The sequence below is a fragment of the Pelophylax lessonae genome, assembly GCF_965119305.1.
Source record: "Pelophylax lessonae genome assembly, chromosome: 3".
Taxonomy (NCBI): domain Eukaryota; kingdom Metazoa; phylum Chordata; class Amphibia; order Anura; family Ranidae; genus Pelophylax; species Pelophylax lessonae.
The window spans coordinates 545274800-545302473 of record NC_138770.1 but is presented as its reverse complement, the minus strand read 5'-3'; the positions used below and the strand labels follow the sequence as shown (position 1 = coordinate 545302473).

The 27674-nt window shown below is 43.4% G+C and overlaps 1 protein-coding gene across 3 annotated transcripts in view; it reads left to right on the top strand.

The window, feature by feature from the left end:
- NINL (ninein like) overlaps positions 1–27674 on the top strand; it is a 246067-nt gene that overhangs the window by 59289 nt on the left and 159104 nt on the right. For all 3 annotated transcript variants that reach the window (XM_082252540.1, XM_082252541.1, XM_082252539.1), the window contains exons 3-4: positions 6353–6455; positions 6537–6709. In XM_082252540.1, the coding sequence (XP_082108666.1) occupies positions 6353–6455; positions 6537–6709 (276 nt within the window). The remainder of the gene's footprint in view (positions 1–6352; positions 6456–6536; positions 6710–27674) is intronic.

Genomic DNA, 27674 nt, shown 5'->3' with positions numbered 1-27674 from the left:
GCTAGCTCTGGCAATAAGTCCTCACAATGAACAGGCATTTCCTGGTGTGCAAGTGGGGGATGCCTGCAGGCCTTTTTGGCCACCTGTATTTAGGAAATTTTGGATTTATGAGTCTGGGACGTACAGGCAGGTGTTTTGCCCCCCCGGTTTACAGCCCTCAAAGCTGCCTATCTCTCTCAGATTGCAGTCCTTTCAGACTGTCTTACAACAGCTTCACTTTGTACCAGTTTCTTCAGAAGAACGGTTTCAGGGCTTGTTCAAGCCTTTTTACAGTTTTAATACCCAATGGTGGCTTTCATCTCATCAACATTTCTAAACTGAGGACCATTTCCCTATCTTTGCTGTGTTAAACCAACCAGCTTCAGGATGGACCGATGCTGGCATCCTGATTTAACAGCAGCATGGACAAGTTTGTGACCAGAATCTGAGGTCCAAAGTCTTTTAGCAGTCTATGCATTGGCGACCCTGTGGGATAGGGCTAAAATGCATCTTCCCTCCGCTACAGATTTTCCCTTGACCACTTTGCAGGAACAAGGTGAAGGGCCTTCTGGTGATCTTGGTTGCACTAAACTGCCCCAGAAGGATTCGGTACACAGACATTCCTCGACTCCTGGGAGGTAATCCATGGGCACTACCAGATTGACCAGACCTGCAGTCTTAAGGGCCAGTCTACTATCCTGCTTCATGGTCGCTGGCTTTGATGGCCTAGCTGTTGAATTTCAAGTCCTGAGATTTCAGGGTCTCTCTGATTCTGTTATTCCTACTCTTCTTATATCTAAGAAATCAGCCTCTGGAAAGGTTTATCATTGCACTTGGAAGGTTTACTTCTCACGATGTGAGGCATGGCGGTTTCACCCTAGATGGCACTCCATGGGATGTATCCTGTCCTTTTTACAGTCTGGGTTGGAACAACATTTGACTATAAGAATCCTTGGCATTGGCCATCCTCTTTCACACATGCCGGCCGCTTATTTCTAGGGCCTTTGTTCAGAGGGTGGTTCATATAGCTCCCCCTATTTGTACACCTGTCTTGCCCAGGGATCTTATGGCACTTTTCCACTGCAAGTACCGGCTCGGCTCTACTCGGCCCGGTTTGCTTTTCCACTGCTGGTACCGCATGGTATAGTTTCGGAACGGTTCGGTACGGTACGGTATAGGTTTGCTTTTCCACTAAAGTAGTACTAAAGTTGAGTGGGTGGGATAACAACGGGGTGGGTGGGATTCTCTGACCAATCAGTGGCTAGTAGTGACTGCATGCAAAGGATTGTGGGATATGGTACCAGTTTGGTACCTGTTGGAACCACAATCGAGTAGGTACTGTTTTTTCAGAGCCGTACCGTACCGTTCGGTTCCATGCAGTGGAAAAGCAAACCTATACCGTACCGTACCGAACCTTTCCGACCCTATACCATGCGGTACCAGCAGTGGAAAAGCACAAAAGTGTGCCGAAGCGGTACGGTTCCATGCAGTGGAAAAGCGCCATTAATTTGGTCTTCTTGGCTCTAAAGAAGTCCCACTTTGAGCCCATTAGGGATATTCTATTTGCCAACCTTACCTCAAGGACATAGTCCTGTCTTCTCTTTGTCCAGAATAGGCAGGTTATTATAAAGGATTACATCTAGAAGGATAGAGCTCCTTCTTTCCATGTTAAGGCCTCATGCACACTGGTATTGTAAAACGCTGTTTCTCCTGGGAAGAGAAAATCATTGTTAAAAACTCACTTAAGCTGCGTTTTTTTCAAACCAGTTTAGCAGCATTTGGTGTTTGGGTATTTTCTGTTTGTATTTCATTGGCCAGAATTTTAATTTATTCTGGCTATTAAAATGAATAAATGCTGAAGTTCTAAACAAGCCTAGTGTTTAAGTGTGTTTAGCAGCGTCAATCATTTTTTTCTGCCAAAACGCTGTTGGTCCTGGATGCACTGGCAGTGTTTTTTTTTTTTTTTTTTCCTGCCTCTAAACTTTCCTGCCACTAAATGCTTTTCTTTATATTCGAAATGTCAAGAAAAGAAATGAGATAGGGCCAGTTAACACCACATGCAGTCCACTGCAGTTTTTTTTCTGCATCAAAAATTAATGGGCTGTAGGTTTCATGGATTTCAATGGCTAAGTTCACTTCATTGCAGTGCATTCCAAAAGTAGAAAATGCAAGAAGCTGCACTTGAATGCATCAAAAACGCACCGGAACACATCTAAATGCACTGGAACAAATTGCAGAGGGAAAAAAAAAAAAAAAAAATCAAAGGAGGGGAAAAAAACATGCTGAAGCTCATTGAAAGTACATCGAAAATATACATGCAGAAGTGCCCCCCAAACGGATCTGGACTGCGTTTCTGTGGTGTAAACTGGTCCATAATGAACATATTTTGTTATTCCTTTTTATCCACAGCAGTTAGTGCCGGCTCACACTTCCGCGTGTGCGGCGATCACATGTAATATCAGAGCACACTGCTCCTTCATTACATGCAATCGGATGTGCAGTGCGAATTCAGCCATACACTTTGTATGGCTAAATTCGCACTGCACCCGCACAAAAGTCGCACATGAGGCATTTTTTCAGCCGCATCAGGATCGGATCGCACAGTGGTTCACACTTGTGCGATCCGATTCTGTGCGAACTGTCAGATCGCACTGCGATATGCGATCAAACTGGGGGTATCGTTAACATTTTATTGACACCCCCAGCATATCGCATATGGCAGTGTGACTTCGCAGCCTTCCCGCATCGTTCAAGTGTGACCCGGCACTTACTGAATACATAGATGTTTACAGATGGTTACATTCCTGAGTGTGATGTAGTTGGTATAACAATAAAACACATTTCAAAACATTTTTATTTGCTCTACATCTCACTGAGAAGAGTAAACATACATGATACCTTTTGAACCTCTTGTAAGCATTAACATTAGTCTGGTTACTTGGTTTCACTATGCACAACCAGCTTTATAATATGCATTTTCCAGTCCTGAATTTTTATATTGGCACATGCGATATGGCTGTATGTCTGTCAATCAAATTCATACAAGAGGGTTTACTGTATTTGTACTTTGTGCAGTTTTTAAATATGTTAAATGTACAGGAACTATTGTATCTACTCTAAATTATAATGGATGGAGCAAAAAAAAAAAAAAAAAAAAGTTAACCATAGCAACCAATTATCTAGATTTTTTGTTTTTGTAATCACTATTAGAAAAATGATATGAACTGTATAATTTGCTTCAATGCTTCCAGCTCCTGCTTCTTGGTATTTATTATATATAGAATAATGTGCAGCGCTAAAAAAATACTCAATAAAGAAGTACAATGATTAAAGTGAACGATGTGACTAAAATATCATAAAAGTCCTAAGTGCAAAAACTTAAAAATCAATTCCAGGGTGATGTGCGTGATCCACGTAGGACAACAGATCCCAACACCAAGAGGAAAGACATGATTACGCTCACCGGAACAAATGGACCCAACTTGTCATATGACAAAAGGGTCAGATAGGCTCATAAGATATCCTGAGGGTCTACAAACTGCAGTAGAGGATGTTCACGTTTGCAGTCAAAGGGCCAGATGTAGTAAATCTCCTCTCTCCCCAGATTACATGGAAAGGATAATCCCAGACAAAGCAAACATAGTGTAATTCCACTTAAAATAAATGTATTAAAAGTAAAAAATACACTTACAAACATCCAGGAGTATTAGGCAGTGATTGACAGACATGAATCCAACAGTCTTTGGCATAATCCTGGCTGCATAAGGCAAAGTTCTGACGCATTTCATCAAAAATGATTTTATCAAAGGTAAATGCCCCTTGGTATTTAGGTTTCTTACTTCCAGCGCAGAAAAATCCAAAAATACGCGGTGCGTTCTTCTTTTAAGTACAGTCAGCAGAGCTATGCAAATCATTCCTTTATTTTTGGAACTGAGATGGAAATGAGACATGCAAGTACCTTCTGTAGACTCTTGGAGGGGAATGGGGGTGCTGTATGGTGAGTTGCCGCCACTACAGGCTAACAGTAGTAGTGATAGCAGCATCACTACTCCTTTTTAGCTTCGCACTAGAAGAGGCAAGCCAAATTGGGAGAGGAAGAGAGAGCAGGGAGGAGGGGAGGTTGGATTCTGCACCTGTGCCTCCCTGGTGCAATACATTGCTGGGAGAGATGCACTGCATCTAGGTGCCCGTGTAAGGGGCCTTAGTGGGGCACTGTTGGGTACTTTGAAGCTCTCCTCACTATAGGGCACTAGTTGTTCCATAAGCCCTACTTCATAGAAGCCATGATTTTCATAAACTGCACGATGATGGCCAACTAGCCTCAAACAGCTATGTGTATAATATTAGGCTAAATTTCTACTGTAGACCAGTAGTTCTGGATGTGCATTTAGTCCTGGAGCATGAAGGAATGATTTGCATGGTTCAACCCACTATCCTAAAATGAGGATTAAATCCCCCCCCCCTTTTTTTTTTTTTTGAACTGTGATGAAAGTGAGACATTCAAATCTCTTCCGTTTTAAGATGGGTTATTGACATTCTCAGTAATTGCAGGGGATTTTTGTTGCTTGAAGACCACCTTACTATAACCTTCCCTCTCTCCTCTGTAAACACTCTCATGCTGTCACCTCCTCCTGCTTTTCTCTTCATTATGGCTCATGAATCACTGTTTAGTTCTGTCAATGTTTGTGGCATAGTCCACTCACACAAAAGACACAAGCATTGGGGTAGGAACTATGGTCACAGCTCCAATTGGCCCCTGCCTCATTGGGACCAAGGCACTTTCTGACCACTTCCTGCTCACAATGTATTCAGACTTGACCCTAGTGCATTCTTCCCTTGCACATGGCCATACTTTACATAATTACATACGGTTACCAAATGCAGGGATACATGAAGAAGCTTCTCAACCCTGTGTTCTGACTACTGAGTGCAGCATTATTCCACTAGCACCATCTTGATATTAGTATATTAACCACTTTACCACCGGAGGATTTTGCTGTCTTACGTCTGGGCCACTTTTTGCGATTCAGCGCTGTGCGACTTTGACAATTGCGCGGACGTGCGACGCCGTACCCAAACGAAATTTACGTCATTTTTTTCCCACAAACAGAGCTTTCTTTTGGTGGTATTTGATCACCTGTGCGATTTTTTGCGCTATAAACAAAAAAAGCGTTTATTTTGAAAAAAATAACAATATTTTTAACATTTTTTTATATGAAATTCTCCCCAAAAAAAATGTAAAAATCTAATTTTTTTTAAATTTTTGGCCAATTTGTCTTCTACTACCTATGTTTGGTAAAAAAAAAAATCACAATAAGTGTATTTTGATTGGTTTGCGCAAAAGTTATTGCGTTTACTAACTAAGGGAAAGATTTCTGTAATTTTTGGTGTTTTTTTTTTTTTAACGAGTAATGGCGGCAATCTGCGATTTTTTCTTGCGGGACTGCGACATTGCGGCGGACAGATCGGACCCTTGACTGACATTTTTGACACTTTTGGGGGTACCAGTGACATTACTGCAGTAATCAGTGCTATACATATGCACTGTTACTGTAAAAATGACACTGGCAGGGAAGGGGTTAATTTTATTGGAGAGGGAGGGGTTAATGTATGCCTGGTGCTTACTGACGTGTGTGGGGGGAGGTGACTGAGTGAGTCAGGGACAGATCGCTGGTTCAGCAATGCTGAACCATGCTATCTGTCCCTGCCTGTCACTTAGGAGATCCGCCCGCTCTGTTTACACAAGCGGGCGGATCTCCACACTCGATTCCCCGACGATCGGGGAAGAGCAGCGGCGATCGCCGCCGCTCCTCCCCTGGCCCGACTCCCGCTGTGACTGAAAACAACGGGAGCGCGCCTCCGGCGGCTCGCACGCGCCGCCGAGAGAGGGGAATGTCTGGTGATGTAGGTCTACGTCGCCAGACGATAACAAACCACTTTGCCGCAGTACAGTCAACGTGACTGGTCGGCAAGTGGTTAAATAAACTGCAGGGAGAGTTTGGGTATAGTATGGTTGCGCTGTGGAACACGATCTGCACTGGGTTCCTGACTGGTATAGGTTGGCCACTGACTTCAGGGCAAGAATGTAAAAGAAAGTGGGTATTCTTTGAGGATGTTGGTGCTAATTTTATTATTTGGAAAGGTCTGTTTTTTTTTTTTTTTTTTTATTGGTTGAGCCAGATGGACTTGTGTCTTTTTTCAACCTGACTAACTATGTAACTATGTCTGAGCCATGTGGCACTGTAGACACAGGACTTCTTATCTCTAATGGTTTATCTCACAAGTTACAGGCATGGATAATACTGTACATCATTTTAAATGTTTGAGGCATTGAAGCATTAGAGCTGAAGTTTCTACTTTCCTGCATTTTTAGGTTAATTTTGAGGAGTTTAAAGAAGGATTTGTGGCTGTCCTTTCATCAACTATCGACATTAGTATATCTGAGGACGATGATGAGAGCAGTTATTTGCAGCCAGGTAAGACCTGTGTGGTCATTCCAGTTTGTAATTTTAGGTAGGTACGCACTTTTCTTAATTTGTGAAGTATTTATTGCTTAGTCATTCCAGATGAGGTAAAACCAAAGTTTGTGAAAGGTACCAAGAAATATGGCCGTCGCACCCGACCTGAGCGTGAATCTGCAGAAAACGAGGCTAACAAGCAAGAGACTCATCAAGGCAAGAATAAGAAGAAAAGTTCCCTGAGAAGGTCCTCTTCACTGGAGAGTGTGGAGGTAAGAATGATTCACCACAGAAAAATGCTAAAACTTCAAACTGTGGCAAGAACAACTCGCTGACATTGGTTTTAAGGCCTTTAGCATACCTTACAGTGTTGCAAGAGATTTATCTGAATTTAAATGTATTTATTACTTCATCTAATGCTAAAAACAGATCCTAACTTTGCCCGGATTATTACATTTAGTTTCCTAAAGCACCTCTCATAATTTAAAAAATTTGTTTTTCCATTTGTTAATCTTGGTGGTGATTATCTGCAGCCTCTTTGCAGCCACATCCTCTTTACATGCATGTCCTGCAATGGCTAGTTTTTGGTAAGCGCTGGCTTTCACAATAGTAATAACAGTGGACCATGCCTGTCACAATGTTTGTCAGCACAAGCACTTGTAGCATCCACCAGGAGCACAATAAAAGGTTTACAACGCAGAAGCCAATTGGGAGACAGTTGTCATCCCATAAGAGAAAGTGCCTGAACAAGGACCTTCATGTCAGGATTACCAATTATTATTTTAATGAAAGCTGCAGGTTTACAAAGTTTGAAAATTATTTTTGCAGTTACATTGACATGGCAAAACTTAAAATGTTTTGGCGATTGGCTTTAGAGCTACTTTTAAAAGAAAAACTATAACAAATCTATGTTGCTTGAGCAAGCAAACTTCTGTCGTAGATTATAAGAAGTTACCTGATAATTTGTTTTATGAAAGGCAGAATCCATTGCCCAGGCAACATATCAAATTAAATCACTAAACTGTGTATGCTATCCAGGAAGCATTGCAGCTGTGCTTAAAGTATATCTATTTTTTCCTTTGTTTATTTTTTCAGTGCCAACAGTGAGTATACAGTGTTACACTATAGTGTTCGGTATACTACACTGTAATGCAGGGATTAGTGATCGACCGATCATTTTTTTCGTTGCCGATACTGATATTATGGTCAATGCTTATCAGTATCAGCCGATATATTTGTACATTTAAAATTATTTATTTATTTATTTTTTACTTTGCAGGTACTCTTGTGGAGGCATCTGGGGGTCTAAAAGACCCCAAACCCCTCCTCTGCACTTAAAAGCATTCAAAAACGCCAAGTTTGGTTGTTTTGAATGCTGTCATTTTTTTTTTAATCTGGCACCAGACAGTACCCGGAAGTGATGCCACTCATGACATCACTTCCAGGTTTTTGCATGATAAGAGACCAGATAAGAGCCGAATGCAGCTTTGATAGGGTCTTCGGCAGCCGTGCAGGCTGGTTGCCCGGGTCTCCCGGTGGGACGGGAGACCTGGGCGAGACGCGGGAGGGGGGGGGGGGGACGTCCCTTCCCTCTCTTTGTAATGACAGCAGGCATCACTCTGGTACAAGCACTTTCCTGACATATGGACAATAATCGGTCACCTTGGTGGCCGATTCCGATATATCGGGGAAAATGCATATCGGCCCTCGATATATATATTGGCTTTGCCGATAATCGGTCATTCTCTAGCAGGGACGTGGAAGCACAATGAAAAAAAAAAAAATCAAGCTTTTGAGGGCCATAGCTTGGCAAAGTCCTACCCATAGGTGTGCGCACAGGGTGTGCCAGGTGTGCCTGGGCACACCCTAATCATCCTATGTGGCGCAGATTCCCCCTGTTTAGACCCTAAAAATATTGTAAAAGAAATTAAAAAAAAAACTAAAAAAAAAAAAAAAATATTTTAAAAAATGTATTAAAAAAACTACAGTCATCATCCACTGCCCTACTGACACCAATCTCTGCCTACGGACACTGTCAGTATATATACACACATGCACACACATATATGTGTTTGAGCTTTGGGGTGCACACCCTAATGCCATAGGCTGCGCACACCTATGGTCCTACCCCATCACTTTTCAAAATGCAAGGTTCCTAGCACCTATGGTTTCGGAGATACAGGGCTCCTTACACAGCCTGTCATAGTCTGTTTGCAGCAGACTGAATGGATGAGCTGACAGTGCCTTGGATTTCTTGTCAGAGGTCAATGGACTGCTTGGAGCCTTGGACCAATGGTAAAGCACCATTGGTCCAAGCTGTCCAATAAAAATGCTGCAGTGGAGGCTGTCCTTACTGTCATAGAAGGGGGCATGTTTCTAAAAGGACACATGCTCCCTTTCAGCCCAGCCCTTTTAACTATAAGGAAAAAACATGGGTTTATGGGTATAAGGTTTACCCATAATCCTATGTTTTTCACACACAGTTAAGAGGGAAAATCTGCTGCTGCTGAAAAGGTACTTTTTTAATCAAGCAAAATAATATATTAATATGCTATGTTATAACATATTTATTATTTATCTATTTACTGTGAAATTACTGGTTTGAAGTAATAACTTCAAAACATTAGTAATTTGTCCATTAAGCCACCTGCTTGGGTACAGTTTTTTTTTAAAATACAGTAAATTATCTTAAAAACAATATATAATAATAATTTGTACATTACTTACTTATTGTAATTAACCACTTCTCCCCTACATGTAAAAACTAAAATTTTTTTGCAAGAAAATTACTCAGAACCCACAAACATTATATAATTTTTTTTAGCAGATGTCCTAAAGAATAAAAAATGGTGGCAACTTTTTAGGTCACATGTTATTTGCACAGCGATTTTTCAAACGCATTTAAAAATGTTTCATGAATAAAATACAAAAAATATGTGAAATATGATGTTACGCCAAGTAAATAGATACCCAACATGTCACGCTTTAAAATTGCACACACTTGTGCAATGGCGCAACACTTCAGTACTTAAAAATCTCTATAGGCAACCCTGTCAAATTTTTTACAGGTTACATGTTTAGAGTTAAAGAGGAGGTCTAGTGCTAGAATTATTGCTCTCGCTAATGTTTGCAGCGATTCCTTGCTTGTGTAGTATGAACGCCGTTTATATATGCTAAAACATGCCCCTCCCGCCTTCGCAGAGGAACTTGGATTCAGTCCCGGTCACCTCCTGTGGGAGGTCTGATTCCCATGTAACACATAGCTTCTTGGGTCGGCCCTCACTCTATTCTGCCCGTAGCAGCAGATAACCACACTGCCCACACTGGACCCACGCTTGCACTCTTAATGTGACAGTGGCACACTCAGGACATACCGCTCCTAGGAACTACCGGCTGCCTCCTGTGCACAACCCGAGTCAGCCACCATCCGGATACCGGTGTCCCAGACTAGGGACGGATTGGGCTGGTGGATCTGCTCCCGATTCTGCCTGGCAGAGTCTTCACCCATGGTGGCAGTGATAGTGGGTACACTCTTCGTATCGCTCACAAACTACATGCTCCTTTCTCCTACACATGTCTCCCACACAGCCACACCCGAAAGAGGGGATATTAATAGGGTCCCCTTGCTCACTCCTGATTAGCTGGATGTTCCCGCTGTCTCCACCCTTTCACCATATTGGGTGATGACTCCTCCTGCTAGGCAGGTCTGCATGTGGCGCGATTTCCCGCGTGGTGCTGTAACTCTTCCCCTGCCATGCTCTTCTAATTTAACGAGGGGGTTGGGGTTTTTGATCTTAGGGCAGTGCGAGTAGGTTTTGCCTCCGTCCCTGTGTCTTAGAAAAAAGAGGGGGTTTTTTTGGTGTCTCAAGCCAAAATGGTGGGACTTTATGGGCAGGTGTATAATAATTCAAGATGAGTGAAAAATAATATCTCAATTTATTCCAATAATACATAAGGATAAAATAAAATAAGTATATACATCAAAAGATGTGAGCATTTGTGTTGGGTACAGGCCCAATGTGATAAAGATTTGGAAAAGGGGGATTCTAAGCGAATCCGTGACATGTGTGATAAACTTGTGACAATTGTATGGATCTTGTCTCTGTGTATCCTGTGTGCAGCCCAGGAAAGAGTGGTTCACAGAGTTCCATCCATAAAACTGACGCGTTTCGGCTGGATTAGCCTTTTTCAAAGGTTTTTGTCACCCAGCTGTAATGCATAATCGATAGTATTTCCGTTAGTGGAAATATATATATCATATGAAGTTATATAATGAAATAATGTTTGGTACATACTTTGTTCAAATTTTGTTTCTGCAAACCAAATATTCTCTCTGTGTCCTCTAAGCCTGCAACAAGGAGCCGTGGGGTACCATGGTCTGGAAGGATATATTTATATATTGTTATAAAGTCGTATATATGGTTATAAGGGTCATAAAGTATCATTGTTTGAGTATCTACTCACAGGTAGGTTCGGAAGTGTTCGTATGTAGATGATTGGATAATGTTCCAATATTATTCTGATATTATCCTGAATAGTTCTTTCTAGAAAGGACATATATGTGGTTTCAGTTGCATAGTACATCCCAAAGTTTGGTAATTTTTGTATGGGTATTTAAACCCAAATAAACACTTACATTTTGCAGGGTTTGTATGGGGGAGGAGTGAGGGAAAGGAAGATATGTCTTCCGATGCCTCAACCAAGGTGGTAATATTGTCCCGGTAAGCCGTTCTGAAAGGATCATAGTTTATGTATTTTTAGGTGTTTTATACAATTATAAGTTGCTGAGTGAGGTATTTTATTCAGTGACTTTGAACGATCCAGTTTCCAAAAAACTTACATTTCGGGGGTGTATTGGTGAGAGAGAAAGGTTCCTTCGCTGGAACCTAAATCGTAGGATGATGCGACTTTTTTCTCCTTGTTCTTTCGCATCATCCTACGATTTGATTTACTAATGAACATCAAAAAATAAAAGAAATTCTCCAGAAACACTGGACAATACTAAATGAAGACCCGGTGGTGAAATCATTCGTATCAGACAACCCACTAGTCACCTATAAAAAAGCCGGCTCCCTCAAACAAAACTTAATACATAGTGAATTTAAAGAAAAAAGGAAGGACCCATGCAAGGACAAAGGTACATACCCTTGTGGCACTTGCGCACAGTGCAATGTGATCAAAAAATGTACAGACACCATCCTCCCGAATGGTGAGCACTTTAAACCACGTCACTATGTTAATTGCAAGACAAGGGGAGTCGTGTATCTTATGAGGTGCGAGTGTGGGTCATATTATGTCGGCAAAACTAAACAGGAAATGGGCAAAAGAATAAATAAGCATATCCAAAGTATGGAAATATGCAACTTCCACTTACCACTTGGCAGACATGTCAAATATATTCATAACAACAAAATGCCGAAAGTAACGTTCATCGCCCTAGAGAGAATGCACATACCGCAACGTGGAGGTGATTGGAAAAAAAAACCTTTGCAAATGGAGATGCGATGGATTAGGCACCTCAATGCCACCAAATATCCAGGGCTTAAAACGAAAGAAAACGTTTCAGACCATTTCTGGAAGGCTTTGCCTCCGGCAAAACAGATTAAATTACAATAAAATATAAACCAACCACCAACCTGGCTTTAAAATTATCATAGGATCCAGACCTAGATACCACATTAGGTAACATCTAAAATGTCCGTCAAACCCCCTGCCTGACCTTCTTCTTTTTTGATATGCCAGACTGAGGGAATTTCCTAAAACATTCCCCATGAGAATACCCCCTCTTTGGGCATCTTGACTATTACTGCTGTTAAAACTATAGTACAATAAATATATAGTAATATATATATATATACACAACACGTATTATTTATTATTGTTTTTCACTGTATGAATTGTAGCAATAATTTGCACATAAGCATGGAGATGTACATTTTGTTTCAGCAGCAGACCACTCCGTTGTCCCCTAACTTGCACCCGGCACGGTAAGCCCCTGTCATTCCCTTGTGTCAGGGGCTCCCAATGAGACGGAAAAAGGAATCAAGAACTTCCCCCCCTCTGGCCACGGCCAGGCATTTTTTTCATGTCTCCTACTCCGTGTCGGCGGCCGATGTTGTCGGACCGGCTCGTACTGCGTGCGCATCACCCAGGCGCATGCGCAGTACGAAGAACCTGCGTCACTGACAGAGAAAGCCGATTACGTGCAGCGCTCTCAGCGTATGCGCAAACGGCTTTATAAGGCCGGGGAGCCGGCGTCTCTCCTCACTTCCCTCTAAAGGAGGGAACGGGACGGACACGGACCGGCGGCAGCAGCGAAGGAACCTTTCTCTCTCACCAATACACCCCCGAAATGTAAGTTTTTTGGAAACTAGATCGTTCAAAGTCACTGAATAAAATACCTCACTCAGCAACTTATAATTGTATAAAACACCTAAAAATACATAAACTATGATCCTTTCAGAACGGCTTACCAGGACAATATTACCACCTTGGTTGAGGCATTGGAAGACATATCTTCCTTTCCCTCACTCCTCCCCCATACAAACCCTGCAAAATGTAAGTGTTTATTTGGGTTTAAATACCCATACAAAAATTACCAAACTTTGGGATGTACTATGCAACTGAAACCACATATATGTCCTTTCTAGAAAGAACTATTCAGGATAATATCAGAATAATATTGGATTATCATCCAATCATCTACATACGAACACTTCCGAACCTACCTGTGAGTAGATACTCAAACAATGATACTATATGACCCTTATAACCATATATACGACTTTATAACAATATATAAATATATCCTTCCAGACCATGGTACCCCACGGCTCCTTGTTGCAGGCTTAGAGGACACAGAGAGAATATTTGGTTTGCAGAAACAAAATTTGAACAAAGTATGTACCAAACATTATTTCATTATATAACTTCATATGATATATATATTTCCACTAACGGAAATACTATTGATTATGCATTACAGCTGGGTGACAAAAACCTTTGAAAAAGGCTAATACAGCCGAAACGCGTCAGTTTTATGGATGGAACTCTGTGAACCACTCTTTCTTGGGCTGCACACAGGATACACAGAGACAAGATCCATACAATTGTCACAAGTTTATCACACATGTCACGGATTCGCTTAGAATCCCCCTTCTCCAAATCTTTATCACATTGGGCCTGTACCCAACACAAAATGCTCACATCTTTTGATGATTTTATTTTATCCTTATGTATTATTGGAATAAATTGAGATATTATTTTTCACTTATCTTGAATTATTATACACCTGCCCATAAAGTCCCACCATTTGGCTTGAGACACATGCTCTTCTACTTTAGCCCCCAGGGAAGTAGCTGCAAAGCGGATCATGCCACTTGCCAGACATACATCCACTCTTCTTAATTGCACTAGGGCCAAATCTGTGTCTTCCTTCACTGAAACCAGCTGTCCCTCCTTGCTTGGCAAGAGTAATATCCCGATGTTGGTCGCACGGTCGATAGTCCTCTTCTTAGCCATGCACGTGCAATTTACATTTTCCATACTGTCTCCGAGGCTAGCCCCACCGCCCCTCTCGGCATGGCCGACTACGATCCTCACAGTATTGGTGCAATTACTATACAGAATAAATGTCCCGCTGTCAAATGCACGGTCAACATCAGTCCACATAGCATGCACATACACCTGGCACCTCTCTTCCCGTGCCCCCGGCCTCCATCTTCACCGTCCCCACTGGCACCACTGGCGTCCTCTTCTCTATCCCCACTGGGACCCCTGACGCCTTCTTCACCGCCCCCACTGGGACCTCTTCCTGTTAAGCAGTTGCAGCATTCATGCGCTTTTACACTTTTTCCCCCTGCTCTCCCATTTTCTGACAGCAGAGTACATTTCATAGTCCATATCAAAAAGTTCTCATCAGATTGCAGGTTTTACTTGAACATTTGCGTTGCCACAAGCAACCTTCCATATGTACTTCTAGCTTCATCTCACTTTCCCTGCCTCCCGCAGATCTGGCCGCACACCTGGCTTGATCCTTGAACAATTCTGGGCACAAAAATTGACTTTTCAGACTTTTCTTCTGCTGTTGACAGGGGCAACCGGGCCAGTAACCAATGGCAAAATCCCGGATGAGCCCCCAAATGTAGCAGGATTTCCAGGCATTAGGCCTAATGTGGGTCTGCCATTGTTACCGGTAACACTTTCAACACATTTAAGCTGAAGCCCCAAGTGTGAGAGCTGAGACAATGACCATTCCGGCATCTTTGGTTTGTTTTGTTTATTTTGTGATGGGGATAGGAGAAGGGAATGAGTGGGATACTCCTCTGGCTCAACTAGGTTTAACTGGGACACTTTGTAGAAAAATGCCTGTTAGCGCTGTCCTGATGCCAGCTGAATGCCGACCAACGCTTCCTGTCGCTTGAATATACTGTTTTGCTGAACTGTGTTGAAATTTCGTCTTTAACTCCTTGGTTAACTCAGAAGATCCAGGACTGTAGTAACTCTTGACTCTTGGCATTCTGTCTAGCTCAAAAGTCCTGCAAAGGGCTCCCTCCAGCCCTTCACTGACTGAGGTAGCTCCTTGTAACTGCTTGTGCTGCTGCAACCCTTAACACTGTACACTTAACTCTTCAGGTCCTCTCGCTAGGCACCCCATCTGACACTTCAGGGTCCTCTCACTAGGCACCCCCCTTGACACTAGCTGGCTGCTGGATCCCTGAGACCTTCCCCTCTACACTTCAGGCAGACCCTCAGGGGCAATTCACAGTACTCACAAACTTGGCATGCTTTCCTTGAACTGAATCCCTCTATCTCCACTGGTCCTCGGCACACTGGATCCTCTCTGCACTCTCAGGCAGCCACCCGAGACACCCGATCCTTCTGACAGGAGGAGAGACAGCCGTACCCTCCTTCCTGGGATTTTGCTTCCCGCCAAAAATGCTGTGTCATGCGTTCCCCTCAAACTTATACCCACTCCCAGAATCTGCCTTCTGGGGTAGATACAGGTTTGAATGAGCCACTGATTGGGTTTCCTCCACTGCCCGATGATAATCCTCCCAGGGAGCCAGTGGGGAGACTCCCCTCTCAGCAACCACACCTGGGAGACATGACAGCCCAGCTGAAAATCATGGGCCTGCTGTTAGGCAGTCAAGGCCCACTATACTTTAACCTAGCACCTACCTTGTAGGGTGCTACATGTGCATGTGACAATATTACAATTTCTCCTCCTCAAGAAAGGCCACATGCATTCATGATTGATCTTCGCCAAAACTCACCTTGAAGATCGTGAAGCCACGTGTAAAAGTTGTTATGGTCATATGAGACTAAAATCGAATTATATGGCCTCGACATCAAATATGTCTGGGGGAACTCTAATACAGCTCACCATCCAAATAACACCATTCCTACAGGAAAGCATGGGGGTGGTCATTTCCTGTTATGGGGGTGTTGCTCTGCAGCAGGGACTAGAGAACTTGTCAGGATAGAAGGAAAAATGGATGGGGCAAAATACCTTCAAGTACCTGAGGAAAATCTGCTGCCCTCTGCCAGAAAGTGGTCAGTGGGAAGAATTATTTTCTATACCCACCGTCTGTCCCCTGTCAGCATACTGCAGAGAGGGACCCTTGTTCTCTGTAGAAGCTGTGGTTTCCCAGGCAGCAGGGAGCATGAGATTTGCTCATTAAAAAGCTGAAAGTATAATGCAGGGAGTTAGTCGGACCTCTGAAGATGGGACCACTGCATCCAGAGAGCAAGGGTACTTTTTTTTATACCATGCTGACAGTGGACAGGCTTACTAATCAGGCTGTGGCAACTTTCTAAAGAAAAACAAACAATCTGTATAGGTTTGCACACATTTTTTGGAGTGTGATTAGCTGCTTTAAACAAAGTACAGTTAGGAATTAACAATGGTCAGTGCATACTTAAAGCCCATGTAGTACAGCAAGAAAAATTGTAGAGCTCACTATGTACCACCAGATGGCAGAACAGACAATAGAGATTCAAATGTAGCATCCACATAACGGAAGCCTGTGCATAGGATTTGGTTGCAATTGCAAACCACCAACCTAGCAAGATATATATTTTTGAGTTGCTATTTCTTCCTGTTTTTATAAGGAGTTTTCGTGTTTATTGTTCATGTAGAAATCAACGATTTTCAAAAACCAAATCAGCCCATGCAGTGGTATTAGATAGCTATTATTTCTGCCAGCAAAATTGCTATGCAAGAATTATGAAGGGCAGTAACTCGATCAGACCCTCCCAACACAGGAGTTCGCCGTCAGAGTTTGCTGAGAGTAGTCAGACCTGCCCAGGCATCGGCAGCGCACTGTGTTACGAGCAGGCTGGGCCTTGAGCTCCACTGACGCTCTGACCCCACCCCTTGCGTGCTGTATCCTGTACGGGAGGAGGCACCTCGGGGGAGGAGTCAGACTGAGTGGAGTCATTATCAGAGTGCAGTGCATTGGATCAGAGCTGAGCACCAGGACCAGTCACCAGATAAGCCATCAAGCAGCGTCTGGCCTATTTTAGGCCTGGTTGGCAACCCACATTTGCACAGGCATAGCAGCCCACTGATACAAATGGGCTGCTATGCCTGCATTTTCCACTGAAAAAAAGGTGCATGCAAAATTTTAAAAAATGCAGTGGCCATGAAATCCATCCTGCTTTTGCACCATGCGAGTTACCTGCAGTTCCTGCACACGCAAACCGATTTTAACTGCTTGGCCCACGTATATAAAAACGCAGGAAGCTTGCCAATGCAGGAACTGCAGGTAAGTCGCATGGTGCAAAAGCAGGATGGATTTCAAGGCCACTGCATTTTTTAAAATGCTGCATGCACCTTTTTTGTGCGGAAAACGAGGGCATAGCAGCCCGTTCAAATCAATGGGCTTATATGCCTGTGCAAACGTGGGTTGCCAACCCGCATACATGTGTACCAGGCTTAAAGCAGTAGTAAAGTAATTTACAAATAAAAACTGCGACGGGCGGTCGGGAACCAGGTAAGTCATTCCGCACTAGTATAACACTGATGTAAAAATGGCTACAGTGTAATGGGACGTTGCAATGCGTAAAGGAGCACTATGATGTGAAAATGGCTGCAAGTGGGTCCCGAAAAATAACTGCATGCAGAAGTGGGTCTCAGCCCAAAAAAGTTTGGAAAGCCCTGCTCTAACATGTTGAACAAGTGCTTGTATTTTTTTTAACAACTTTTTTTAAGTGAAGCCCCTGGTAGATTTAGGGCCCACTTACATTTGTGTGGTGCAATAATGCCTGTACATGAATACACATTGCATTAAGGCCTCCCATTGAAAATAATGGGCTAGCAACACACCGAATCCTTCTCAAAATGAGGAGTCACAATTTATTTTTTTTTCTTATGCTATACCCTATGGGTGCATTAGGGTGCTATTTAAAATAAATGATACTTCAATGCATGTAATATACCGTACATTGCAGTAAAGCCCTGTGTCTGCCCCAGGGCTGATCATCCGCATCAACAATTACATGCGAACAGCTGCAGGCGCCTGTAGCCTCACATTGCTTTAAATGCGGCTTCATGCCCACATTTAATCGCAGGGAATCTCGTTGAGTCTTCTGCAGGTAATCACAAACAAGTTTGAATGGGACCTTAAAGTAAATCTGGTCTCAATCAGTAAAATGATATACCAGCTTTACCATGTTAAAGAGGAACTTAACCCCCCCCCCCCCCCCCCCCACACTGCTTTTTGTTTTTTTTCCATCACCTCATAGCTTTATATCCTAAATAAATATACTCACATGCCCAGTGAATCCAGTTTTGTTCTGATGTGATCTGTTGCTCTGCTAGTGCAATGCCGCATCCCACACTACAATCTTCCTATTTGGATGGAAGACACCTGTTTCTTCCAGGTTCTTGAAGCCAGTCCATGATGATGCTGCCACAAGGTCCTTCCTCCTAAAGGCTGCTGTCTGGAAGCTGATGTCGCTATCTGATATCTCTTAAGGCTGCAAAAGCAGGGCTGACCACGAATTTGCCAAAAAAAGTGCTAGCTTTTTTAGATTAAAGTGGTTGTAAACCTCAGACATTAAATAGGAACAAAGCATATCCCTCTATAGTGTGCGTTTGTCTCAATTAAGAGCACTAAAGCCCCGTACACACGTACCGATCGTCGGCCGTAAATATTCGGCCGACGATCGATCGGCCGATTGTAGGCTTGTTAGTATGATGCTTCCGACAGCCGACAGCGCATTTTCGGCCAAACAGAATCTGTCGTGCAGGCATTAAAATTTTTGTTGGCCGTCACCAGAACGGCCGATTGTTCGCCAGTCAGTACAGATTTCGGCCGACAGACAGCAGATTAGCAAGACTGGGCATGTTCAGAAAAGAAAAAAGACACGAAAAGTTAACCATCACATGACATCACTTCTGCAGTCGGCTGTTGTTGGCCGACAAAATTCGTGTGCAGTCTTTTGCAGTTTTCAACAGACACGACAGCCCTGGACAAAAGACGGCCGATCGTTCGGCCGACATTCGGTACGTGTGTACGGAGCTTTAGTGTTACTTTTGTCTGCTGCTTCGTTCTTCTGCTATCAGCTTAAATCACTTCTGACAAGTTTTCCTGACACCAAGAGAAAAAAGGTGACAGGGAAGGGACCTACGGCTGACAGTCTCAGCTCTTTTCCTGTGTGGAGGGTGGTGTGTTTCTTTCCTCCAATCAGCTTTAGGACTTTGAACTGATATAGAGAAGAGAATACAGCAGATAAACATGTACAATTTATGTAGAAGGATTTGTTTAAGTTGTGTATCATCTGAGGCCAGTCATTTCACTCGATATATCTGAGGGGTTTACAAACACCTTAATCCCTAGGCGCAGAGCGCACGCAAATATGCGGCCTCCCGGTGGTCAGGCCTTGGCTCTGAGCGACCGCGTATTTCTGTGCATTAACACTGATAGACCTGTGCCAAGAGTGCGCAGAAAAAAAACCTGCAAAAAGCACTGCAGAAATGCTCAGAAGCAAACTGCATAGGTGTGAATGGAGCCTAAGCCCTGGTTCACACCAGTGTGGATTTGAAATCACTACTTCAGCACAATTTCAAAGCTGTACATCAGTGCAAATTGGTAAAATGTAGTGCAGGAACATTTATAATTGCTGTGACATGAGTGGTTCCATTGCCAGCAAGGTTGTGTGACTTGTCATGCAATTTGGAACTGTCAAATCACATGGCAAGTAGCACCGGTGTAAACGAGGGCTTAGTATATATAAACCCTAAACCCCTATGCTGTGGAGATGATGTTGCAAACATTCATAATCATAAAAATCCTTTAAAGGGGGCCTGTCACAAACAATATACTGTCAGGGGAATTCAATCAAGCAGCATCGATACATTTCTAGCGGTATTTTCCTTTAGGCTCGGTTTCCACTAGTGCGACTTGCGGTGTGACTTGACACATGTCAAGTCGCACAGCAAGTCAAAAGCCATTGTTTTCAATGGGGCCCGTTTCCACTGCCGCGGCTTCAGTTGCGGCGACTTCAAAAGTAGATCGTGCACTACTTTTGAGCCGCCTTCAGTGCGACTTCCCTCTATATATGAGGGACAAGTCTCACTGAAGCCGCAGTTTACTTTCGCTACGAAGTCGTGCTAGAAGTAGCACGACTTCGTAGCCGCACTATTGGAAACCGAGCCTTAGAGCTACTTGCCTTTGATTCCAGTCAGCATTTATTCCAGTTTCAGTAAAATTTACAGATGAGGGCAAAAAAAAAAAAAAAAAAAAAACTACTACCACTTCAAGAACCTGTCACAGCAGATTTTTAAAGAATTACTTCCAGTTTGCAGATTAAGAAATCGAATTGTACACAGAGTGTGTCACCAGGTAGGCATTTATAGAGATGGGCTCAGGCGTGTTCAGGATCCTAGTCCCAACCCACCTGCCCTATCCCGCCAGGAAGCCGACACTGCACACTGCTAATCACAGGTATTGAGCCATTTCCCAGTCTGTGCCCAGGAAATGTCTCAATCTGCAGTGTCAGCCAACGGCGGGATCAGGCAGGAAGGTTGGGACTGGGGTCCCGAACACGCCTGAGCTAGTAGGCAAAGCCTAAAGGCCTGTACATAAGATCTGAAAATCGTAGGAAAATACAGCTTTTGAAGCAATTGTACGGCAATCTGATCATTAGTACACAGCTTTTGAGAGCCAATCACAACAGTTCATGTGAAATTTTCTGATGGGACAAGCAGGAAAAGATTTCTAGTACAATATAAGAACGTACAATTTTCATTTTAATCAGTACAATTGTCGTCCAAAAATACAATACAAGCACAATACATTACATCACTTCCAAATTTTTTTTTGGTCCTATGAGAATTTTCGTAACTTTAGCAACCTCTTTTATTTTCGATATGAGACCTAGTATGCAAAAAGAAAAAAAAAAAAAAAAACGGATGATCATTTTGTCTGATAATCTCATTGTATGTACCAAGCATTATGCAATGCCATGAAATGTTTCCAGGTGCACCTTTTTCCTGCATGAAAAGCATGCACAGCAGTCCATTCACGTGCAATTGTGGCTCACAGAGGTGCATAGATGTGAACCTGGCCTAAGGCCGACCATATACAATTCAAATCCTACTGAACCGGCTAAGATTCGAACCGTTATTGGGCAGGCTGAATGTACCAAGCTGATCGATCGATCAACTTGGTTACAATCAGCCTGCTGGATTCTCTTGCGAATTATCACTAGCAGCTGCTATAGCCGATAGCGATAATCATAAACATGATAAGACAAGTGCTGATTCCCCTGTCAACACTGTCTGTGCTGATGGGGGAATCATTCAAATGTATTTTCATGTATGGCCTGCCTAAGGGGGAAATGAGCAGGGCTTTTTTTCTCAGACAATAGGTGCAGGAACTCCCCTTTCCGAATCACCCCTTGTCTCCGCCCCCTTCCCACCTCCTGCACTATTCCTTGGTTCCACCCCCTACCCACCTCCCAAGTACCGCTTCGAGAATACAGAACCATATAACAATTGTGGTACTACATAATCTGTATGGAATTTGTTAAGAAAAACAGTAAGCTACAGCATATGTAGCCAGCAACAATAAACCACCCGGAACAAAATACCCCCTTCTCCAGCAACAAATGATCCCCAGCAGCAATAACAGATCTCCCTGCAGCCAGCACCAATAGAATCTCCAGCAGCCAGCAACAATAGACCCTCCCCCAGCAACAATGTATCACTGGCAACAAAATACCCCCTCTCCCCTCTGCTAGGAACAATAGACCCCCAGCAGCAACAACGGATTTTCCTGCAGCCAGCATCACTAGATCCCTCCCAGCAACAACTGACCCCCAGCAACATAGGACCCCCCCACCCAGCAACAGTAGATCCACCACCAACAACAATAGACCTCCTAAGCAACACTACACACCCCTCCCCACCCCACAAAAGTAGATCTCCTCCAGCAACAATAGATCCCTCCCAAGAGATGGCATCAATAGATCTTGAACCCCTTACCATTACATACAGTCAGTGCTGGAGGTGCCGGAACTGCGTTCCCCCGCGTTCCCGCTGAAAAAAAGCCCTGGAAATGAGAGACTAGTCCGTCCACAAGGTCAACTTTACTTTTTGTCTGTAGTGGGCAGATTCAAAAGCTGCTAGCTGCTATTGGACTGAATAATTTCCATGGATTCGTCAACTGTCAATCAACAGGAAGGCTGACCTAATGGAAAAGCAGTTCCCCATCAAGCTCTGCAGACATCTTGTACAAAACCTAAGCCATGCATCGGTCAGTGTGATGGGTGTAGTGGCCGGTGAGGGAAGGAGGCTGTACACTGAGGACAATTTTGGTATGGCGATCAATAGAATTTTAAACTTTAGTTTATCCCTAGTCATAGGAGGGCACAAAAAGCATCACCTTGCACTAAAACCAGCCCAGTCTCGAAAGCATGTGTGTAGAATCATATATTTCTATTGTCTCTAGTAGAAATTATATATGAATAAAGCCAAACTGCAGCAAATAACTTTCATTTTTTTTCCTTTTTTGATAGAGTATAGAATGTTTAGACTTTAAAATGGTATTAAAGACAAAATCAAAAATGTAATACTGTATATTGCAGTTTACCAATCATTAGATGTGGTGGCTGCATTCGTTTTCTTTTGTTTGGACTTTTTTCCCTCAGTTTTCACCTGGAGATCTTCCCAGTAACACACCTCCTGTATTGGAGTGCCTTCCCAGTCTGAATGAATTAGCACAGCGAGCACAATTGGATAGCAGCATTTATATTCTGGGGGGGGAGTGTTAGATGTATTAGCAGATTTAAATACACCAACAAGTTGAAGCCAAACTTACATTGCTCACATAGCACACTTTTTTTCCCCTTTTTGGATAAAGGTTTTACATAAATAAAAGTTGATTATAGTAAGCACCCCTGCCAGTGTTAAATGGTTTGTCTCATCTCTGTAACTGGCATATTCTGCTAGAGAGCTTGTTCACTCGATAAGAAACAGACTCACCGGCCAGATGTAAATAGAAGAAAAAAAGAAAATGAACGCGGCCATCACATTTAAGAAATGGTAAGCTGCAATCTATTAAAATGTTTGCTTTTGGGTTTATTGCCACTTTAAAAACTGTCACTTGTTGTCTGTGTCACCATACAGCAGATTTTTTATCCTGTTTTGTCTGACACTGGTCACCTTTACAAGTATTCTCCTTCACGGGGACACAGACAACAATAAAATCCTGACAGAAGTTCCTCTACTCCCTTTCATTACGAGAAAATGTATTCCTGTTGGATAAATTCACCATCACTTCCTGTTCGGTCTTAGATCTTTAAAATAGATAGGAAGTGGGGTGATTTTATTTCGTTTTTCTCCCTTGTGCTATAAAATAGACAGCTGTCTAGGAGGAGAAATCTCCCAGATGAGGACATAGAGGACTTAGTACTTAAAAGTTCACAGTTTTTAACCCTTGTAGACAAAATGTTTTGGCTAGACCTAGTCTTACCTTTGACCTCAAGAACACTGTCACCATGACAATATGTACATCTGTATGGGCTAGAGGCAGGTGAGGCATTATTATTATCATACATGTGACTTCCTGTGTACTATCCTACCCCCCCTCCCCTTTTTTTTTTCTTCTTCTTTTTAAAGATAACTGAGTTTTCCATAGCAACCAGTCATAGTTTTGCTGTCTTTCCAGAAGGCCTTCTGTCTAGCTTTGCACTATAAACTTGCCCACATTGCAGTCTGATTTTATGATTTTTGTAAACCTTCTTTAGCATCAACTATGTAGGGTGAATGCCTACCTTACATTATATTCCGTTCTTGTTCAATAAAGCAGGATATAAACACTAAGCCCTGGTTCACACTGATGCAATGCGGGAAAACGCAGCAATTCCTGTGCGTTTTTCTGCACCGCATAGCTGTCACACTGTGTTCATGTGATCTGCTGCGGGTGTAAGTTAAAAGTTAACGACACCACAAAAGCAGCTCGCAAAATGCAGTGTTTTTGCCTGAACTGGATCGCATGGGTATGATTCCAGTGCAAACTAAAAAAAAAAATCTGTCGTTACCTTTTTCATGCGGATGCAGTGCGATTCGAGCCATTCAAAATTAATGAATGATTCCTGTGCGAATCACATGTGATGGGACAGTGGGAACCACAGCTAAAGGAGATCGCAGTCTTGTGTGACCAGCTTTCTGACTTCGTTTTTCTGTGTGCTACGAGCAGTGTTAATTTAGTCAACAAAAACATTAGTCATCATTTTCATCAGCAGGCTTTGAAACCAAATACATCACATTTCGTCTACTGATGAAAACTAGTATAAAAATCAATTCTGATTTTGTTAACAAACAAAACGAAAATGTGAGGCAGGGACATACCCTCATAAACTTCCGGTTTCCACGGAGCTCCACCTGCTTCCTAGTCCTCAGACGACCCTCCAGAGCAGCACTGTGCATTACAGGCCTCCTGACGAGAGTCCCACTCCTGTCGACGACCATCAAGAGGAGCACTGTGCAGTACAGGCCTCCCAACGAGAGTCCAGCTGCCAACGAGGACCGCCCAGAACAGAGAGCACTGTGAGTGTGTACATTACAATTACAGGCCTGAGGTCTCCCCTTCAGACCACCATCCATCCAGAGCACTGTGTGCATTAAAGACCTCCTCTGACCACTGGCATCCAGAGCCCTGTGCATTACAGTCCATCCCTTTGACCACCATCATAGTCAGACCACCATCCCAGAGCACTGTGCAGCATTACAGGCCTCTCATACAACCATCCAGAGCACTGTGCATTATTACAGGCCTCTCATACTAACATCCAGAGCACTGTGCAGCATTACAGGGCTCTCATACTAACATCCAGAGCACTATGCAGCATTACCGGCCTCCTCAGACCACCATCCAGAGCACTGTGCAGCATTACCGGCCTCCTCAGACCACCATTCAGAGCACTGTGCCGCATTACCAGCCTCCTCAGACCACCATTCAGAGCACTGTGCCGCATTACCAGCTCCTCAGACCACCATTCAGAGCACTGTGCAGCATTACCGGCCTCCTCAGACCACCATCAAGAGCACTGTGCAGCATTACCGGCCTCCTCAGACCACCATCAAGAGCACTGTGCATCATTACTGGCCTCCTCAGACCACCATCAAGAGCACTGTGCAGCATTACCAGCATCCTCAGACCACCATCCAGAGGACTGTGCAGCATTACAGCCAACATCTGTCTAGAGCATTGGGCATCCATTCTCAACCAGGGTTCCTTGAGCTGTGGCTAACTAACCTATCTGATGGTGCTTGCATAGTTCCATGTCCAGTGCCACTTGACATGGCTTGTAGCTTTTGTATCTGTAAAAAAATGAGTCCTAAAATACCTTTGACTCCCTGGATACAGACCTGGAAATGAACTAGGCTTCTAGTGCCAGAAAACTGCTGCAGGAAATTGGAGTGGCAGACACCACATTAACTAAGCAGAGGGACTTGTTTTAGGTTCTATCTGGACTAGTGTGAGTGAAATGGAATATCAGAGTGATATAGAAACAAATTGCCACAAGGTTGGACCTGACAGGTCACATCCCTCTCTCTGCACTTGCAAACAGCTCCTGCACTCAGCTGAGCAAATGGAAAGTCAGAGTAATCAGGAACATGCATCTCCAGCTGCACTGTTCTCTGTCAGCACTGGCAGCATATTAGTACTAATTCACAAAGTAGCTGCACCACATTTCAGCAAAAACCCAACCAGAAGTAAACTGTTACCTCAGTGCAGGTCCATTAGCATCTTCAGTACTTGTGCACTGGGTTGTCATTCACAATGAATGGCATGAGTTGCGTAAATGGGCATTGGCACAGCACATAGATAGGAAGCTGGTCTTGGTGTTTTCTCAGTAAATCTTTCCTTTGAGATAATCACATAGTACATTAAACATGTGTGTGCTCCCCTATGCTTGCAACCATTACATATGCAGGTGAAAGCCTCAATTGAAAGCAATAGGAGGCTGCCAGCTCCTATTGCTATTCGTGGAGGCTCGCATGTAATCGCTCATGGAGCAACTACCTGAATGATCGACCCTGGACGCAGAGGCAGATACACCTGGAAACGCGTTCATTGACTGTACGTGCTACTTGAGTGACATCAGCACCCGGCGGAGGACATTCCCTGTCATTATGGCCGCTTCCCATTTGGTGGACGAGTCCCAGCTTCCATACAGCGACACCCGGCGCCCTACACCATCTCTTTCGTGGTCACCTATTGAAGTCCGTCACAATCAAACTCTGAGCCATGATGTTGCGAATCTTTTTCCTTCCGCCTGTCTCCTACTTGCTCTTCTGAGAGCAACTTACAATTTTTTTATTAAGGGTTTGGTTTTAATACTACACTATGGTGGCCGTGGCGCCTATTTGCTCTCTCCCCTTGTGTGCATCCTAGATGGAGTATCCTCTCCTAATTGGCAGGCGGCAGCACCCACCTGTCAGTGTAGCATTTATTTGTATAATGTTAGCTACCCACTCAACACATTCCATTTATGTAATAAGTATATATTGATTTGTGGTATCACATTTCCTTCTTGAGATTATGAAGTGGTATACTGCTACTTTGACATCAAATATTAACCAATTGGTTTTACCATTTTTCTTTCACCTAACTATTCGGGTTCAGGGGCTGCATTGTGGAGCGCTGTGGTCCCTGTGGATTTTTTTATGTCCTATACTTTTTTGTTTTTGAGATTGCATAGCAGCCCTACAACCCCTGTATGGTGTCTATGGCAAGCCTGTATGGCATTATATCATCAGACTTATTTATGTCTCACACTATAGGCCAGTTTTCACTGGACTCCTGGCCTGGAGTACTTTCCGGTATTAGCTTTACACTATGTCTCAGCTTAATATTTTGTTTGGGGTCCTAATTGCATGGTTTATAGTGCATAAGTATATTGCTACTTTGACATAATATATTATCCATTTGGTTTTTGTCATTTTCTTTTCGCCTAACCATCCAGGGACTGCTTTGTGGAGTGCTGTGGTCCCAGTGGATTTCCACTGGGCAGTTTCTTTGTGCTACATATAGGGTTGCCATCTCATCCCTTTTAAACCAGGACACACATAAAGGCCTCATGCACACAGGGCGTTTGAGAAAACGAGCTGCAAAGCCAATTCTGACGCCAGGGAAAAGCAGCTGTAAAAACGCGCTTTTAGAAGCGGTTTCATTGGCGGTAATGCGCGTTTAGCAGCGTTAGCATTTAGCAGCCTTTCTGTGCCCTCTTCTATTTTCCAACTTCAAATCCAACTACTACAGCTTAAAAATGCTTGACGCGGCTTAACGCTGTATATAGCATTTATGCACGTCAGGCATTTTTACAGCCTAATGCTGCTGCTCCAGAACGCACTGGCCCTGGGTGTTTTTTACTGCTTGAAAACGCCTATGCCACTTACAGCTCCTAAAGGCCCAAGTGTGTGCATGAGGCCATAGAATAACATGGAGGGGTGTTTTTAAAAAAACCTCTGACTCTCCTAAAAGCAGCTGTAAAAATGCCCTGTGTGCATGAGGCCTAATTAAACAGGTTCTGTGGCTGATTAAGGTGGTAATTAAACTCACTTGGGGCCTTTGTGCATTATATCAGCCTTAAGCCCCGTACACACGTCCCGAATGTCGGCCGAACGATCGGCCGTCTTTTGTCCAGTGCTGTCCTGTCGGCTCAAAACTGCAAAAGACTGCACATGAATTTTGTCGGCCAACAACAGCCGACTGCAGAAGT